General features: G+C 49.8%; 1 protein-coding gene and 1 long non-coding RNA gene across 2 annotated transcripts in view; both read left to right on the plus strand.

The window, feature by feature from the left end:
* The first annotated feature begins 676 nt into the window (after positions 1-676).
* LOC134479157 (cGMP-gated cation channel alpha-1-like) lies at positions 677-12863 on the plus strand. Its single transcript, XM_063262637.1, has 4 exons — positions 677-816; positions 6619-6870; positions 8336-8472; positions 12730-12863. Exons 1-4 carry the CDS (start codon positions 776-778, stop codon positions 12861-12863), a joined length of 564 nt encoding a protein of 187 aa, XP_063118707.1. The 5' UTR covers positions 677-775.
* Positions 12864-14213: 1350 nt separating this feature from the next.
* Meg3 (maternally expressed 3) overlaps positions 14214-18451 on the plus strand; it is a 32194-nt gene continuing 27956 nt past the window's right edge. Inside the window, 3 exon segments of the long non-coding RNA NR_131064.2 lie at positions 14214-14308; positions 16930-17035; positions 17272-18033. This is a non-coding gene — a long non-coding RNA (maternally expressed 3).

An 18451-nucleotide genomic window follows, 5' to 3' on the forward strand; every position in this document is an offset into this window, starting at 1 on the left:
AGGCACGGGGCACTGACGGTGTGGGTTTTACCGTGACACAGATTCAAGAAGCGCGCTATAACGCGGATGTAGCGAATCTTCACTAAGAAACAGTACGCGCCATGGGACAATGTTCTTACGTGGATCACTGTGGTCTAGGGTAGGCGCCTCGCAACACAAATACAAGGTATACTACAGTGTAGGCCAGGCGTCTCACAGCACAAATACATGGTCTATTATGGTATAGGCCAAGCGGCTTGTGGCCCAAGTACACGGTATATTATGGTACAGGCCCAGTGTTTCATAGCACACAGATAAGTGGGCGTACTGTGGTAGAAGCCAGATGCCTCACGGCAAAATACAATCATACTGTGGTATGGGACAAACACCTTGTGCCACAACACTTGGTATCCTACGGTATAGGCCTGATATCCTGTGGCGAGGGTACGTGGATGTTCTGCGGTATAGGCGCTTCGTGGCGCAAACACATCGTGTACTATGTATGGTACAAGCTGGGTGCCTGTGGCACAGATACGTGAGATACTACAGTGTAGGCCTGGTGTGGCACAGACACACGGACGTACCGCAATACAGGTCAGACGCCTCAGCACCGTTACATGATATACTACGGTACAGGCCAAGCGCTATGTGGCACAGCTACGTGGTACACTACGGTAGGAGCCAAGCGCCTTCCTGGTACAGCTACGTGGTATACTACGGTAGAAGCCAAGCGCCTCACGGCAAAAAATGTGTGGATTATACGACGTAAACCACTGCCTTGAGGCACACATTCAAGATGTACTACAGTACAGACCTCGTGTTTCGTGGCACAGATAGGTGGGTTTATCTCGGTTTAAGCCGAGTGCCTCGTGGCACAGATAGATGGTATACTGTACAGGACGGTTTACACGTACCGTGGATCTCCTTGTCTGTGTCATAATGGATCTTGTATCTGTACCGCGGTCCTTTGTGCCAGGGTAGTGTTACGCTGTGCACACTTGCTACGAGTCGACAGGCCTACTATGTAGCACCCTGTGCACTTGTGTCATGGGACATCCTATACTGTGCACAATGCCTCTGGTGCCCGCCGCGACTCGCTGTACATACGTCCTGTGCGTTGTGTGGAGAATGCGTGTGGAGAATGTTTGTACCATGGTGCCCTATGCAGCCATATTATATCTAGTACATAGTATATTTGTGCTGTGATACATCGTGCTGGTGTTATGAGAATTGTGAGTCTATACGAAGGTGTGTTATACATCTCTAGCGCCGCGTGCTGTGGACCCAGGCTGCGGTTTACCGTGAACTAATGAGGTTCGCTGTACACTACGACACCGGGGGACTGTGCACAGTTGCTGTGGTTTGTCTTGGGCCAGTCCCAGGGCTTACTGTGCACAAGGACTGTGGTTTTTCTATGGACTAGTGCTGTGGGTGTACTCCAGACAAACGCCACGGTTCACAATGCCGCGGAACACCGCGAACGCCTGCCGCGGTTCGCGGTAGGCGAGTGCCGCGCATCGCGTGGACTCGTGTCATGGTGCGCCGTGAATTAGTGTCGCGGTGTGTCGTGAACTACTGCTGCGATTCTCTAGCAGTTTGACTGCAGTTTTCACATTACCATCGTAGCAGCTATGTTAGGCTGTTTCCTTCTTTTTCTTAATTCCCGGGGCAAGGGAAGGGCTGGGTAATTTTTTTTAACGGGGAGTGCCTTGAACCCTGGGAACGGCTAGAGCATTTTCACAGAATGAGGACAGGCTCACGTGATTAAGAGGTTATTCTCTCTCCTGTGATATGACCACACAGACTGTAGAATTGAGCTTTGAAACTCCTGATGGAACCTGGCACTTGCAGAGCCCCCCCAGGACCTCCAATAGCGTGGAGATCGGGTTAGCTGGGAAGGAAAGAGGACTTTCACATCTTAAATTCCTTAGAGTATGGCTGCTGGTGGGCTGATTTCCTTCAGCCACAGTTCCCCGGCAGCCCTTGGTTTAGGCATCGTGATCCTGTGTGCACATACAACAGCAGTCTCTGAGTTCTTGCCTCCCTGCCGTAGCCTTGCGAGACTGTGGACTGTGCTGAAATCTCTAATCCTAGAGTGGTCTGTGGAGGTCTTAAGTCTACAAAATGGTTTCTTTGAACAGTGACTTCCCCCACTGTATCTCAGGGTATCCCTCACCAGGGCCAAGGGTAAGAATAATATCAATGCCTCCTCCCTAGGTTGCCCTTAGTAAATCCTCATCTTCAAATACCTCCTAGAAGCCTGCGGGAGACACCCTGTTTCTTTAAGAAAAGGAAGACCCATAAGCTCCGGGGATCCTAGAGGAGTCTCATCCCCTCTCATTGTCTTGCAAATAGACCAGAGCCCAGTGGTTAACAAAGCTGCCCCCCAAAACAGACCCAGTGGATTCTGGGTAAGAGATACCCTGCCAATTCGTCTCCGCTTAGTTCCGTGATTCTAGGAATTGAGTTTGGCGTTTGAAATCTGCAACTTCATTTCAAGATATTAGTTATGCCTAAGACAAAGAGCAAACCTAATGAATGCCTCAGAGCTGAGGTTTCCAAGCCGCCCGCAGGGAAGTGTGGATATCCGTGGTTTACCAGTTCCTTGTGGGATGGTGTCTGCAGTCTGACAGTTTTTTCATGTTACACAGAGATGCTTTTGTTGACCACAGCTCTTGGCACCCTGGCTCACCCTTGTCTAGAACCACTTTTCTGACCACGGCTCACCGAGTTTTTCAGTTCTTTGGGTCTCAGAGAATCTCAGGCCTGTGCATTGCTCCCCAGGTGACAAAACACTGGTATACTGAATACTCTTGAATTCATGTTTAAAACCTGCGGTTGGATTGTTTCAGACGCTCACTCTAATGCAAGTGGCCTGTTCCTGAGCCCTTGGATGCCTGGTTCTCCTGAGAGCTGGCCTGCAACCCCAGCTCCTATTAAGGGTAGTTTTGTGGCCCTGGCCCACACAGGTTTGGCACTGGGCAAACCTGAGAGCAGAAAACCCATGTCCTAACATGGCATTGGGGCACAATCCAGAACACAAAAAGCAACAGTTCCCATTTAATGCTCTGAGACCTCCGATAGCAGGCTGGGTTAGGTTGACCATTCTGATTTCCCCCTGAAGCAGGGTAGAAAAGTACACTGGGTTTGGAGAAACCCCTAAGCTGTAGGAATGAGAGAGCCCTACCCCAACACCTGAACCTACTTGTTTTGCAGATGTCTCTCACTTGGCCAAGGGTTCAATTCCTTACAGCTGCCATAGTTGACTTCCTTTGGTCTTCTTTAAAGCTTGGAACCTAAGATAGTAGGTTTTGGGGTTACAGGGAAGTTTGATGACTATAGTTTCATCCCCAAGACCACTAACCCTCCACCCCCCTCCTCGCCCCCATTCCTAGTAGCTTGCAAGTGATGGCAATGTTCTTGTACTCAAGGCTCCAATGCAAACCTGTTGAGGACAGTGAGTCTGTGTGAAGTGACTTTTTTTTTCTTTTGCTAAGATGGGGTTTGCTAGTCACCCACATGCCATTTACTGCAGACCGTCAACTGCCTATGGTTGCCAATTACCCGTGGTCGGCTCGAGGTTGTCAAGTACCTGAGGTCTGCCAGTTGTCCGCGGTTTGCCACAACCTAATTCCGTGGTGTTGTAACTAGCCACAGTGGAGAGTGTGTCACCCTGACTTTCCAGTCCTTTGGTCCCAGGGCAGCTTTGTGCGACAGCTCCCTGTGATTCACCACAATTCGTCCTGGTTTGTGATTACACGGGTCTTTGTTCTCAGACAATAGGTTATCTCCTATCATCCAGTAACTTTGTATTCCTCTTTATTTAGAGAAAGCTTAACTGTTACCAGCCAGGAGCCTTTACCTCCCCGCATCCAGAGGGCTGAGGCCTTCACACCCCTCCCCCCACAAAAACCTCCCTTTCATGAGAAATGGCATCTCTTGTTGACCAGTTAACCCTCCCCCAAGGTTCTTGGTTCCTAGTGAATGGGCTGATCCTAAGCCCAGGAAATCCCTGCTGGCGGCCAGTGGTGGGGGATGGTGCAGCCTTTGGTGGGGGGATGGGGCAGTCAGAACAAGGAAGCCTCAGCCTCCCTTCCTGTTTAAGCAGACCTGATGTCCTGGCTGTGCAAACAGAGGGAGGTGGGATACTAGGGTTCTCAGTACTACTAGATACTGTCCTGCAAACAAGCTAGCTTTATCTCTCTGCACATACATGCAGGCTTGCATGTACACACACACACACACACACACACACACACACACACACACACACACACACACACCACTGGATTCACAGTTGCTTCCAAGTCATCTTAAGCCTCTACCGACCTAGCCCTAGCCCAGGAGAAACCCTTACAGCTTTGGTAGCCACATCATATTGAGACCATAGCCTGGCTTTTTGAGGGTCCCAGGGAGGTGAGAATAATCTCAGTTTCCTCTTGCAGATACATCTGTTGAGATTAATCGGTTCCAAGACTTGACACTAGCCTACAGCTCTGGGTAACCATATAGTCAGCTGGGCCTTTTCCCTGAGATTCTCCAAGCGAGGCCACTAACTTTAGAAGGAAATGGGAGCTAGAAGGCCAGCACTGAGGCTTGAGTCTCTGGAAGAGGTTGAATCCCACAGTGTGACACCCTGCATTACCTCTTGGCAAAGATCAAAAGTTAAAGATCAAAAAGCAGTGGTTAAGAAGCCAATGGATTCTAACCACTCGGCAGCCATTTTCCTCATTTCAAGAGCCTCTGTCCTCTTTGTCACCAACTAGACCATAGTGAGTCCCAAGAAAGTAGCATCAAGTAAGGGCAGCAGGAAATTTGCCAAGCTCTCACCTCCCAAAAGGGGCACCGCTGTCACAAGAATGCCCTAGCAAGACTGACAGTTAGTCCCAGAGCAGAGGGCCTTCTCTGCCTCAGCTAGTCTAGCTGTGCAAACAGAGGGAGCTAGTCTTACTCCTCTAGCCCTTCCTGCTCTTCCGGTCCACACGGGACCCCCAGGACTCTCTCTTACTGGTGAGAGGACACACATTGAGACACGACTCTGTTGTTACCAAAGCACACACTCAACTGTGCAATCAAATTAGAGGAAACATGTGAAAGGAAATATGGTGGGTTTTTTTTGTTTTTGTTTTTTTTTTTTTTGTTTTTTTTTTTTTGGTTCTTTTTTTCGGAGCTGGGGACGGAACCCAGGGCCTTGCACTTCCTAGGCAAGCGCTCTACCACTGAGCTAAATCCCCAACCCCAGGAAATATGTTTTAAGTAAGCTCACACACAGCTACCTTTAGTGCACGAAGCTCATGGACTTAGGTTGGACCTAGCTAGTTTTAGGCAGAAGCCTCAAGTAGGCTAAGGCCGAGGTACCCGACATTCACCCGTTAGCTACAATCCCTGAGATGTCTGTGGGTACCTTCCTTTCCTGCCAAGGAACAGTGTGAGAGGACAATCTGGTCTCAGCAGCCAGTCCTCTGTCACCTTGGTCTCTCTGCCTCCCCCATCGTCTTCCTCTTCTTCTCACCAGCCCCACTCTTCTGTTGCTTCATTTTATGAGGTGGGAGAGAAGAGTTGTATAAGGCCCCTTGTCACTTCCTGACTTTCCCAGTGGGGATCCTACGTGAGGATCATCTACTCACAACTCTCTGAAGGGCAGCTCTGGCTCCAGCTGTGGAAACAGCCACAAGTGGGCCTGGGTCTGTGCCTGCTGGGTGGGGTGTGTGTGTGAGGCCCTGTGGGAACCCTAGAGCAGGGGCCAGGTTATACACTGTAGCCTTTCAGGGACATCCCTAGCCAGGAAGGCAGAGGGTTTTGCTTGGATCTCTGGGCTGGCCACGTGGCCATACGTTCAACAGTCCACGCTGCCTGTTCCTGGAGACAGAGAGTAAGTTAGGGCTGCAAACAGGATCTGAGTGGCCCCCTGCTCTGGAGAGGCCCCTCCATGTAAACAGAACAAGTTTCTGGGAAACATACAGAAGGCCAGACTGTCGGGAAAGGACGTGGCCCACATTCCTGATGTTCCCACCCAGGCAAGAGCGCCAGTGCTTCATGGGCATCCCAGCCCCCAACTCAGCTCTCCCTGTCAGCTAAATGACAATTTCCCACTTGTTGACTTGTCCTTCCAGAGAAGGGGGTGTAGGGGGAGCACTCACCCACCCCCAGAGGCTGGGCTGCACCAGCTGTCTACTTGAGATCTAGGCAGAGGTACCTAGAGGGAAGTCCACGCACAGTAGGGACGAAGTAGGCTCTCCTGCTGGCTCTGCACATATGAGGAGAGTCACCCCCACCTTGCTTGTCATTTTGTTGCTGGCACCTCTAGTGGTACCAGCCTCCCTGCCTTGTATGTTTAGTGCATGCTCCTGTGTTCCTTGAACTAGCAGATGAGCCTGTGCACATGGCTTTTCTAGCTGTTTTTTTTTTTTCTCTCCTCTTGAAAGTCTACAGAATCAGAGTAACCATTTGAAATGGTGTATCCTGGGGGCAGGCACCCAGACCTGAGTGTGCCCCATCCCAGCCCCCTGCCAGAGGCGTTGATCAATAAGATTCTTTTTCATTTAGCTAGTAGGGAAGGTTTTAAAAAGCTAGTCTGTCATTTATTCTGTGTTCTCAGGGAATCTGTGACACGGATGTTAATTCTTCATATCTTTGCAGACACAAGGACTGGCTTGATCTCTGTCTGTGGATGGGTCCTGAAGAACCACTGTCATTTCCCTACCCTCCCCAGGCTGTCTGCTCCCCAAAGTTCACAGAGCCAAGGACGACCTATTGGAAACTGGTGGGAGCAAGGCCGGCCTTTGGAAAGCAGCCCGTGTTTGCTTTTCTTTATCACCAAATGCACAAGGGCAACCCCGTTTACCTAAAGGCAGTGCTTTTAAGCTCATCCCTTCCACAAACACCTAAAGGGTATGTTGAACATTTGAGTCTGTGTCTCTGAGGGCACTGAGTTTGCACAGCATAAGCCCAGGCAACTTGCTAGGTGGAGGGAAAGCAGAGGGAGCCACAGTGACCTTTGTTCTTTTCTAGCAACCCAGGCTCTAAAGGAGGGGAGAGGAAGTTTTGGAAGAGGCTGTAAAATACCCTCAGAGGAGCTTCCTGACTTACTCTCATTAAGGCTCTAACCTGGATGGTGAAGTGGGCTAGCTTCAAGTCTCTGCCTGCCTAGATCTCAGGACCCCTTAGGGCTGAGAGCACATGAGATTGACAGCTTGTAGCCAACAGACCCAGGGTTGTCACCCCAAGTAGGGAACTTTGGTCATGATTTCAGGTTCTGCACATCTGGGGGCAAGGTGGTATCACCAGATATGCCCTCTCTGGGGAGCAAACAGTTTGAACTTTTTGCTCTGTTAACCTGGTGTTCCCAGAGAGTCTCATACACTGGCCCTACTGAACCCTGTATATGACTCTGGGGGGTGGGGGCTGTGATTATCCTCGGCTGCCACATGGTGAAACTGAGGTATGGAGAGATGGAAAAGAATGCATTCAAAGCTAAGTTGCTGGCTACATATACCTCCACAGCTGACTCAGGGCAGCCAGAGTCGAGGTTGGAGTTAGGTAAGGCCTAGGAGTTCGAGGCTGGCTCCTGGATAGAGAATGTATATGTGTTTCTATACAGGTCTGCATGAATAAATTAAAATGTATGCTTATTAAATAAATGAAAGTGCCAATACCAAGGTCTCCTTCCCACCCACCTCCTTTGTATCCTCTGGCTGGGAGACATAGGAACACAGCTCACTGAGTATGATTAGTGTGTGTATAATTCTTTCTCTATTTAATCTTCCCCACTAATGGCATATTTCACTCACAGCATAGTTATTATGAAAGAGAGGCTCACCAAACTGACCCACAGCCATAAAGGTAGTGAGTATTCTTAAATCTATGGTGTGCTCTCAAGATCTCATGGACCAAACATTTGACCAGCAGGCTACTACTCTACCTGTGTTCCGGATTGGAGTTGAGGGTGCCTCTTTACTGATCACCCCTCAAATCAGGTTATGTGACTCATCCTCCCCACCTCCCCCGCCCCCCAACTCAGCAGCATGTAGGTTGGCCAGAGTAGCACCTCTCCTCACACCCTGCACTGTCTTTTCTTACCTCCTTAAGTGCCTTGGGCTTCTCCTGTCCCTCCTGACCTCTTTCAGGGAGCTAGTGGCTGCTGTCTAGCTTGAGAGGTGAGATCAAGCAGGCCCAAAAGGCTGCCTGAGGGTTCTGAAAGGATCCAGACTCTGTTTAGGAGGCCAGCGAGCTCTATATGAGCCTTCATGTTAGTGAGGCAACATTCCAGACCTCATGGTAATCTAAGATCAGTGTCTTCTCCAGGCTCTTGGGCGGGGCAGCAGCTTTTCAACTGTCTTCAATCTTTTTGTTAAAGGAGGAGGAGGAAGAGGAAGAATAGGAGGAGGAGGAAGACGAAGAGGAGGAAGAAGAAGAGGAGGAGGAAGAAGAGGAAGAAGAAGAGGAGGAAGAGGAGGAGGAGGGAGGAAGAGGAGGAGAAGGAGGAGGAGTGGGGTGGGGTGGGTGGAAAGGCGAACTTTCCAGTCCTTTTCTACCTGGGCTATACTTTCTCTTGGGGGTGGGAGTACTCCCCAGGCCTGGCTGCCTCTGTCAACACCCCCTCCCTAGCCGTAGGCAGTTGAATGAAGCGGTTCTTTGCTCCACTGAAGGAAATATTTCCATGGAGCAGGGCCAAAAAACCCCTTGCCTGAATCCGGGGTTGGCCTCTGCCCAAGCCAGGGGGGACGGGAGGGGTTGGATCTGGCGACGTGGCCATCTCTTCCAAGTGTCAAGATGTGAATTCTAAAATCCACCCCACAGAAATGGCCAGCTTGGCTAAACCCCTGTCCTTCATCTGCCTTGCCCCCTAGCCCTGGTTTTTCTAGGTTCCTCCAGAAGAAAGGAATGTTAGAGCCCTTCCCTAGCCCCCAGCCATTAGGAATTTCTTTGCTGAAGGGTGAAAGCCCTTTTAGAGAGGGAAGCTGCTGTGTGCTTTCCTGGGAGTGTTTCTCACTGAAGGGTAGTGGTGAGCACAGAGACCTTAGCTTTTTAACTCACTTACTAGACAAAGACTTTGTAAAGTAGGTTCCTTTCTATGGGAGAAGCTAAAATGTTTGCTAAGTCTTCTTGAGCTTGTGTTTACATATTATCATCTGTGTTGTACATGTACGTGAGTATGTGTGCACATGTGTGTGCGTGCTGGTCAAGGTTAAAAGCTGAAACTTGGTGTCATCTTGAATAACGACTTACCTTTTTTTTTTTTTTTTTCTCTTCTTGAGACAGTCTCTTATTGAACTCAAAGCCCACCTATCTATCTGGTGAAGATTACAGGCACTGGCTTCGGCTTCTGAATTTCTACGTGTGGATCCAAACTCAGGGTATCATGCTTAGGCAGCAAGTCTTTCATCCACTTAGCCATCTCCTTCTCCTCAGTCCTCAACTGTTGCTCTTTTCCTTTCTAATGTTCCTTTTAGGTTTATTTGTTTTGATTTTATGTCCACGAGTGCTTACCTGCATGTGTGCTGCATCTTGCGGCTGCCTGGTGTCTTTAGAGGCCAAGCAGTTACTGGTTTTAGTGACCCACTCTAGGTTCTGGGAAACAAACCCAGATCTTCCACAAGCTGCAACTGCTGGGCCATCTCTCTTGCTTCCTCCTCCTCTTCTTTTTCTAAGTGCACAGTTTTTTAAGTAACAAATGTTAGTTGAAAAGCCGTAAGAGGGGGAAAAAACATATATCCAAATCCATTTACTCAGAACAACTATCTTTCCTCTCACCATGTTGGGAGGGAGGGTTGCTTTCCAACTTTCTCAGTGACCCCAGCTTAGGAAAAAAAAAGCCCTGAAGAGCAAAGCCCCCTTCTCTCCCACATTGTGTATCCAGTGAGCTAAAGCAAGGGACGATTCTCTCTGGTAAACGATTACCCATATGTTACTGATGGCCTTGGCTATGGCTCAAGCTGATACAGTTCAAACAGAACACGTACGTACACAGGCCCTGCCATGAAGCACTGCAGTCTGTCAGGAAGTGAACTTTACTCTTGGCTTTTTGCAAAAGACATGGGACCAATTTTTCTTTCTGCATCCTACAATCTGGTCAACTCTTCTTTGCAGGCTAAGGTGGCACCACACTGAGGAGTTAGACTTCAGGGAGAGCAGGGAACTTCTCACACTGGAGAATCTGGGGCCAGTGTGCCTTCTAAAGGAGAGACCCATACTCCAGAAGATTGGGGGGGGGGTGTCTATTGATTAATATTTTCTGAGTTCTTCTCTTCCTGATGGTGCTCAGCCCAGCAGGAGAAACAGCCCCTCCAAACTCCTAAAGAAACCCAGCCTAAAGATCCTCCTTGTGCCCTCTGGTCCCTCTGATTTTGGCTGAGACCTATGCGTGATAGGAAAGGGTTTGGAAGCCATGTGGCCCAGAGATATAGATATCTGAAGGACAGTGACATTTAGGGGAACTCTGGAAATGCTATTCCGGACAGCATTTAATTGCTGTTTTACAACAGAACTCAGCATGGTTTTACAAGTGTATTATTCTCTGTGGGTTAGGAAGGGGTTTGGAAGCATGTGGCCCAGAGATATCTGGGCATCTGGAGGACAGTGACGTTTAAAGGAACTCTGAATGTGCTTTTCCGGGTGGCATTTATATGCTGTTTTACAACAGAACTCAGCATGGTTTTACAAGTGCATTATTCTTTGTGGGTTAGGAAGGGGTTCGGAAGCATGTGGCCCAGAGATATCTGGGCATCTGGAGGACAGTGACGTCTAGGGGAACTCTGGAAGGGCTATTCTGAGCAGGCAGCATTTATATGCTGTTTTACAATAGCCGTCAGCCGTTTTACAAGAGTGCATTATTAACCTATGCTTGGGAAAGGAAAAAAGAACTTGCGTTCACTTCCTAGCTGAATCTGAGGACATCTGTATATTTGACCACAAATATGTACAGAGTAAGAGACTGCTCACGTAGCTGCTTTTTTTTTTTTTTTAATTTTATATTTTTGGCCAAGGTCTTACTATGTCCTGGCTGGCCTTGAATTCTAAGATTTATCTGTCTCTGCTGGGATTAGAGACTCAGGCTACCACACCCAGCTCACATAGCTTTCTGAGTTCTTAAATATGAATTAAAAAAAAAACAAAAATGAATAGATAAATGAAAACCCTGCTTGAAATTCCAAAAGGCAAGGTTGGAGAACTGTAAGCTTGAGGTTAGCCTGGGCTATAGTGAATTAGAGGCTAGCCTGGATACCCTGTCTTAAGAAAAGAATTAAAAAGAAGGAAAAATCTATATACCATGCATTAGAGCTATAGGGAAGAGGAGGAGGAGGCGGCTAGGCAAGCCACTGCTGTGGAAAGCTGGCTGTTATCCAATCTTCAAGAAAGTCACGCTGTAGCACTCAGAGGGAAAGTACTTTTTCTCAAATGTGGATCTGTTCCCCCATTTTCCTTCATAGATACCAATCTAGGCCTTCACATATCCTTTTTGAGTGGGGCTACATGCTAGCATTGCCCAGACAGAGGAACAGTTCCCATCTAAACACCAGCATAGGTTTGGCTTCTTCCAGAATTTCTCCCATTGCTCTGGATGAACAAATTTTTTAAGAAGTTAGGTTTTGAGCTTCAGAGAAGCTGACAAAGACATTTAAGCATACAGATATTGTTTTAATTGTTGTTAAACGGTAAGGCTTAGTAGAGATTCGTTTACAGCAATGTTTGCTGTCTCCCGCTACCCCATCTTTCTTTTTTTCGTTCTTTCTTTTAGAAGGCAAAAGGATAAACACTTTGCTGTGGAGTTCTGTTTAAAATAAAATAAAATAAAATAAAATACAATGGAAAGAAAAGCTGCATGATGAAGTAACCACATGGACTGTAGAATACACCTGATACTAATTACTGTCATGAAGAATGTTCTGGAAGACATTTGACTCGCCTGATGTATACATTCAAATCAAGCAAAGCAGTACTGGAAGGCTCCCTGGGGACTCTCCTGTCCAACTCTTTCCTTTTTCCAGATGAGGAAATAGGGGCCCAGACTGGGGAAGGGACTGGACCTTGGCCTTCCATCAGGGAGGGAACAGAGCTGAGATTCCAACCACTGCACTTTCATCAGAAACACATAGCTTCCAGGGTCTGTTACCTTGGCTTGTCAGTAAAGGCTTTGAAGCAGAGGGATATGGTTTGCTGCCAGGAACAGGCTTAGGAACGAGGGAACCAAGGGGGAAAAAAAATGCAGAGCCTGACTTAGCTGTGGAGGCCCTCCTTCCCTCAAGGGCTCAGGGCCTGGAGCACACAGAATGGCTTTTAGGTATCTGAGGGTCCTGTCAATGCTCGCCAGTGGCTAGCACTAGGCTCCAGCTCATATTCTTTTGGGGGCTGCAATGCTGACAGCCTTCAGGGACCCTTAGTACACGGCTACTGATGCTCTCTAGTGGCCGTTGCAATCCCATGCGTGGGCCACTAACATGAGCCTCCATGACAATGCGCACCCCTTGCTTCTGCCCCCAGAGGCTAGCAACTGGGCCTTTCTAGTGTCTGATTGGCCACAGGGGCTTGACGACAGGGTCTCCTTGCTGATGATTGGCCCCAGCCAGCTAGGCTGTTGCCTAGGTATTAATGCGGTGGGTTAATAAATGTCTCCTGTTGACTAGGGTGCTGGGAGCCATGTTTTTTTGCTGCATTCATGACGTCTGTGGCTGGTGAAGGCCTTTTTAGCTTGTCAGGGGCCTTCTTTTGGGGGGCTGCTTGCAAAAATGGGGTGTTTTCTTTCTCTCCTAGTATCTGACGCATTCAGAAAGCTCATTGTGATGCCCCCAAAGCCCCAAACCGTCCTTTTCACCCTCCGTAGCGCCTCGGTTCCCACATTAACAATGCCCCCACCCCTGAAAAGGCCTGAGTCACCGCAGAGCTGACGATCGGTAACCCTGGGCTCAGCGGTATCTTTTCTCAGTGCCTCTCAACCCCGGGACCCGAGCTACAGTGGCATCCTACGGTCGCTGGCCATAAGGGGCTTACTTGAAAGCAGCTGCAGAGCCGTAAATAAGGCCGGGAGTCTTGGGGGGGCGGCTCTTCCAACTTCGTGTCCTTCAGGGAGCCTCTGATTTTCCTTTTAGGGTCTCAATCATCCTCGCTCCTTTTCTGTCACCAGACGCTTCTTCTCTGGACTCACAGTTGCCACCCACCTGTCACCCTAAGATAGATCCTCCGTCCCTTTCAACAGCATTTTGACCTTTTTGGGAGGACATTTGATTGACGCGTTGCCCACTTTGCCACTTAGGGTAGGGTACAGCAGCCGGAGATACCACCTGTTAAGGATTAGCTCTTCTGTGCCAAGTCTGAGAGCGTACGCAGCCAGCAGCTATGCGCCATAGCAACATGTGTCACTGTCTGTCTGCTCCGGCTGCGGAGGGGGGGGGGGCACCTTCCAAAGTGTGGGGAATCAACCCGATTTGGGGGTGTACTCTAAGCATTACCACACAGGACCCTATTTTCACTAACGAAGTACTTTTCTTAGGGGGGCACGGTCGCGTCTATATTCACTGTAAGCCCCGGGTTGCTCGGTATCCCCTTAACGCGTAGAAATGGATCCTTGGTAAAGGAAGGAATAGCGCAAGGTTTTTGGTGCACAGGTTGTATCTGCAGTAAAGCCCCGGACTCAAAATCAAGGTCTTTTTGGCTCAAAGATGCCAAGTTTCCCGTATCAAGATACTCTGTGAGAATTGGGGTGCCCTATGTGGGGGTGACAGCCTCGGACTAACATTTGGGAATCAATTATTTTATCTAGGTGTTTTTTTTTTTTTTTTAATTTTCCAGTGCAATTAGGAAAAAACAGCACTCTCCTTTCCTAAGCCCGAGCCTCTGACTGATGTTCTGAAAAACCCGGGCAAGCCATCTGCCAGTCCCGGTACCCCACATTTATCCTTGGCTGCCTGAAGACAATTACCAGTTGGGGTTATTTCCCCCCAGATTGTGGCTACAAATCGCCCTTCCACCCACAATTAGGGCTCATGTAGGGAAAAATCATCAGCGACCACAGGGTGTTGGTCATGGCGGCCAGGGGCACTGCGGCAGATTTTTCTCCCTTCGTTCTTTGCTGCAGTCTGGGTGCGGCTACAGCAATTTGTCATAGAATCTGGGGGGCTCATTTTTCCAGCCAATCACTTTTAGAGAAATGAGCGCATTGCAGCAGAATGCGCTGACGTCAAAGACCACCCCTTCTGCGCCTTTATATAAACCCCACCCAGCCAGCCCCTAGCGCAGAAGGCGAAGAACTGGAATAGAGCTCGCCTCGGCTCTGCTGGCCTTGGCTGAAGCTCTTCCAGAGACCCGGGGCGGCCACGGGAGAATGCCTTACCTGGTGAGTGGTTAGCCATCCTTTGCCTGGAAGGATGTGCAAAAATAAAGACGACATCTCCTTCTGGCTTTGGCTCTGTCCTACTGGACTCGCCGAAAGACCATTGCTGGGGACCTTCTCCCAAAGGCAGCCCCTTACTCAGCCTGGTCCCCAGCATCCGACACAAAATTCTGTTAGGAAAAGAATCCTCAGGCACATTTTCCTGGGCGGGAGGGGGGGTCCACCAGGGCTCTTTTCTCCGTTAGTTCTGGAGCGTGGGCTGCGTGGCAGAGACCCTTATTAAGAACAACAGCGATAACCAGATAATCCCCCCCCCCCCCAATCCAGTGTATTTTGGTTTCTGGAGTCTAAAAACCCGATTTTGGCGGTTCAAAGCCACCTTTAGAAACCCATTCATGGTGGGAGACATGGCGGCGATGCATCCTGCAAGCCCCGTAAAATAGGGAGGGGGAGGTACCTGAAAAGAGGGGTCTTAAGCCATCTTTTCCTCCTAGTCTTTAGCCAGGTTCTCAGTGGATCGTGGGCGTAAGATTTAGACGTTCTCGTAATCTAGCGATTCCGAATCCAGACACTCGGGTTTTGTGTAGACCTGATCTCAGGCAAAATATAGGGGGAAAAAAAAATGTAACCCTTACTAGCCGTTTCCGTGACGCAGCCACTTTAACAGCGGCCAGAGATGGTGTCAAAGGCAAATCTGCCCGGAGACCCCCGATCACATAGGGAAGGCTGCAGTTGACGCTAGGGTCAAGGAATAGGGGGCACAGGCAGAATAGATGTGGGAGGTGGGCTGGGGTTGATAAAAAGCCATGTCCTTGCGTCTCGAATGAAGGAAAAGAGAAATGCAGAAAAGGGGGTGTGTGGAGGGGGGGCGATCTGAGTGCTGGGAATTTAGAGGCAGGGTTTTTAGCATTGCGCATGATGGCTGCGGCAGGATTCTGACGTATTGAAGGCTTTTGACTTTTGGTAAATCACCTTTTGCCGTTTCCTTTGTCCCTGTCAAGCCCCCCCTCGGCCGCCCCCTCCTCATCCTGGGCTGGCTGGTTGAGGGCGGGGGGGGGCGCGCCAAAGGGCTGCTACGTGGCAGGTTCTGGAAGGTTCTATTGATGGCCGCAAGAGGGCGCTGGTGGCACTGCGGAATTTTGGGGGGCGGGGTGGGGATGGAAGAGGAGGTGGCCTTTGTTCTCCTGCAGGAGGGGGTCGGGCGCGAGGTGGGCTGCGGGACTGTGGGTTCATTTACCTAAGGGGAAATGTTAGTAGATACATGGGTTTATTGAGGTGCGCTTGCAAGGACTTACATAGGTCAGAGATGGCGTCATCTGCAGTGGCTGTGTGATTTAGGGTGTCATGGACGCAGATTAATTTATTTTCAGTGATTTTTTTTTTAATGGGGTCTTAGAAAGGAGTGGCTTTTTGAGGAGAAGGATTGCAAAAATGTTAATTAGGGGTCTTCAGAGTTGACGTGGCAAAGGGGGGGGCAAAATTTTGGGGAGAAGGGGGGTTGATATTGGAGGGGAGAGGCAGGGTGGTCTTCCTTTATTTTGTCATATAGCTTAAGACCTCAAAAATGAGTGTGTTGCGTATTAAGAACTGAGTCTTTTAAATTTTAATTATGGTTAATTGGATTTACTAATGGTGGGAGGCAGCGTCCTGCTTTTACTTATCAGAAGTAGAATTGTGGTCTGGGGGCAGCCCCTTACTGCAGGGTCTCCTTATGGTCGTGGCTTTGGTGCAAGGCGGCTCCTAGATGCTTGTGAGTGTGCTGCGTCATGTCTGGAAATTGGCTCTGGCTAGTGGTATCTTGGAGAGGCGGGGGTGGGGTGGGGGGGTGGGGTGGTGGTGGTGCATAGCGACCCTTAAAGATGGCCGACGTGGGCTATGCCCCCCTTCCCAAGCCTGAAACCTGTTGGGCGCCCTCCCCCCACCCCTACGTCAGCCTAGCTCTAGCAGCTGCGTCCTGGTGCCTGTGGGGGTGCCTCAGGTGGTTGGGCTATTGGAGTCTTGGTGCGGGCCGCGCGCCCCCTAGCGGTCTCTACGTGCAAATGGTTCTTGGCCTGCTAGACTGGCGCTAGAGTTGCGCATGCGCACACAGCTAACACTTGTGACCTGTCAATCAATTTATCTGTACCCCTCCCATTGCTGTCCTCCCCTCCCATTTCTCCTCCTCCTTCCCCTCCCATTTCTCCTCCTCCTTCCCCCTCCCACTTCTACTTTTCCTCCTCCCCCTCCCATTTCTTTTCTCCCTCCTTCCCCCTCCCATCTCTTCTCCCTCCTCCCCCTCCCACTTCATCTCTCCCTCTTTCCCCTCCCATTTCTCCCCTATCTTGCTCCTCCCATTTTCCTCCCTCCCCTCCCCTCCTCCCACTTCTTTTCCCTCCTCCCTTCCTCCTCCTTTCTCCCCCCGCCCCTACCCATTTCCCTCATTCCTCTCACCCCTCCCTTCTCTTCCTCCCCTCCATCCCATTCCTGCTTCTCCTCCCTGATCCCTCCCACCCCTCCCTCTTTCCCTCCAAGCCTGCCCCTCCCTTCTCTGCTCTTTCACTTGCCCCCTCCCTCTCTATGCTGTTCTTGTGCTGGCCGTTAGAGGTCATCAAGATGGTTTCTAACAACCCCCTCCCATATCATAGGAGCTCTCTTCAGGGATGACATCATCGGCTCACACCAGTCTTCCAGGACCACCTTCTGGATGCCAAGGCTGCTGCTCAAGTACTTGCTGTGCACCTCTGCCTCCTGGTACCACAGCCCCTCCCTCAAGTTGCTTGCATTTTATATGGCCTGTGGATTCCTCCTGCCCATTCCCCATTCATCACCCCCAGACCCATTAGCCATTAAAGACAACCATTAGACAAGCCATTAGAATGTTAAATAATTAGCTGTAATTGTAATTAGTTGTAATTAATTAGCTTAAATTGTAATTAATACTTATACCTGGGCATTTAATAAATTCTCTAACCTTTGCTTATTTGTAGAGTCAAGGAGCATGGATTCCAGGAACCCACTAGCATACAGAACAACTTCTTGTGGACCCCCCTGGGATCAGGACATCGAGGGACAAGCAACAAAGAGGATCATCAGTGTCCAGCTAGTCTCTCTCTGGGGTTCAAACCTTGAATCAATGCCCTAGTGAGGGGGCACTGGCCATGACCCCTCAACCTTTGCTCTGCTTGTATCTTGAGTCTGAGTCCTTCCCTGTACATCTGTGCTCGTGTTCATCAGCTAGTGAACTGAAGTGCTTCCCTCCCCGAGGGGGGTCGTCCCTTGTGACTGACCATGTTGTCCTAACAATGTCCTGAGCAGAAGGGTCCCCAATGGGAACCTCTCAGGAGGGGGGTTTGGGGCGGCGGGGGGGGGACCAGCATCTTGCTGGCAACTGTGGGTGGGGTGGGGTGCTTCCTTCTGGAATGAGCATGTGGCTGACCCCCAAAGGCATGCCCCCTCCCCCCCCACCCACCTTCTTGGAGATGTCCCTTCCTTTTGGGGTAGTGGGGACATTAGGAGCAACCTCCTAGGGTTGTTGTGAGAATTAAATGAACTGTAGCAGCCTGAGGCAGGGCTGGGCAGAAACCTCAGCACATGTTTGTTGAAAGGTTTGCAGGTGGATCAAGTCACCCAACTCACAGTCTCATGTGTCTCGTCTATTCTCCTGCAGACTCCTGTAGCCCCTATGCCCAGGGCTCTTCTTGCTCCAGCTAGGGGCTCCTAAAGACAACAGGCCGTCCAGGAGACTTTGAGTAAGGACATGAGTAATGTGTGTGGCCATTTCCAGAGCACTTTCTATGTAATATGACCGTGTTATTCCTATGTAATTCGTGTGTGTCAAGGGGGTAGCCTCGTGTCTAGAGAGGGGTGAATTGGCATTGATTTTTTTTTATTAGTTTTCATGACTTTTAAAGAGGTAGGTGGGAAAGAGAACTGGGAGAGCCCCACCTCACTCGTGGGGTTGAGGACAATGGACTCTTTTGCTACAGTGGCTAAGACGGGGGTGGGGACAAAGTCGGACATGGTTGGCATTGTGATGACCTCTCATGGTCCGGTTTCCCCCGTCCCTGCCTAACGTTTTTTATTATCAAACATTTCACAACGGGGAAATTTCTTGCTTCCCAAGGGTGGTCTTGGGGAGCTGCTGGGAATCAGGGGAGGGGGTGGTGG

Source organism: Rattus norvegicus, chromosome 6 (assembly GCF_036323735.1).
Source record: "Rattus norvegicus strain BN/NHsdMcwi chromosome 6, GRCr8, whole genome shotgun sequence".
NCBI classification, from domain to species: Eukaryota; Metazoa; Chordata; class Mammalia; order Rodentia; family Muridae; genus Rattus; species Rattus norvegicus.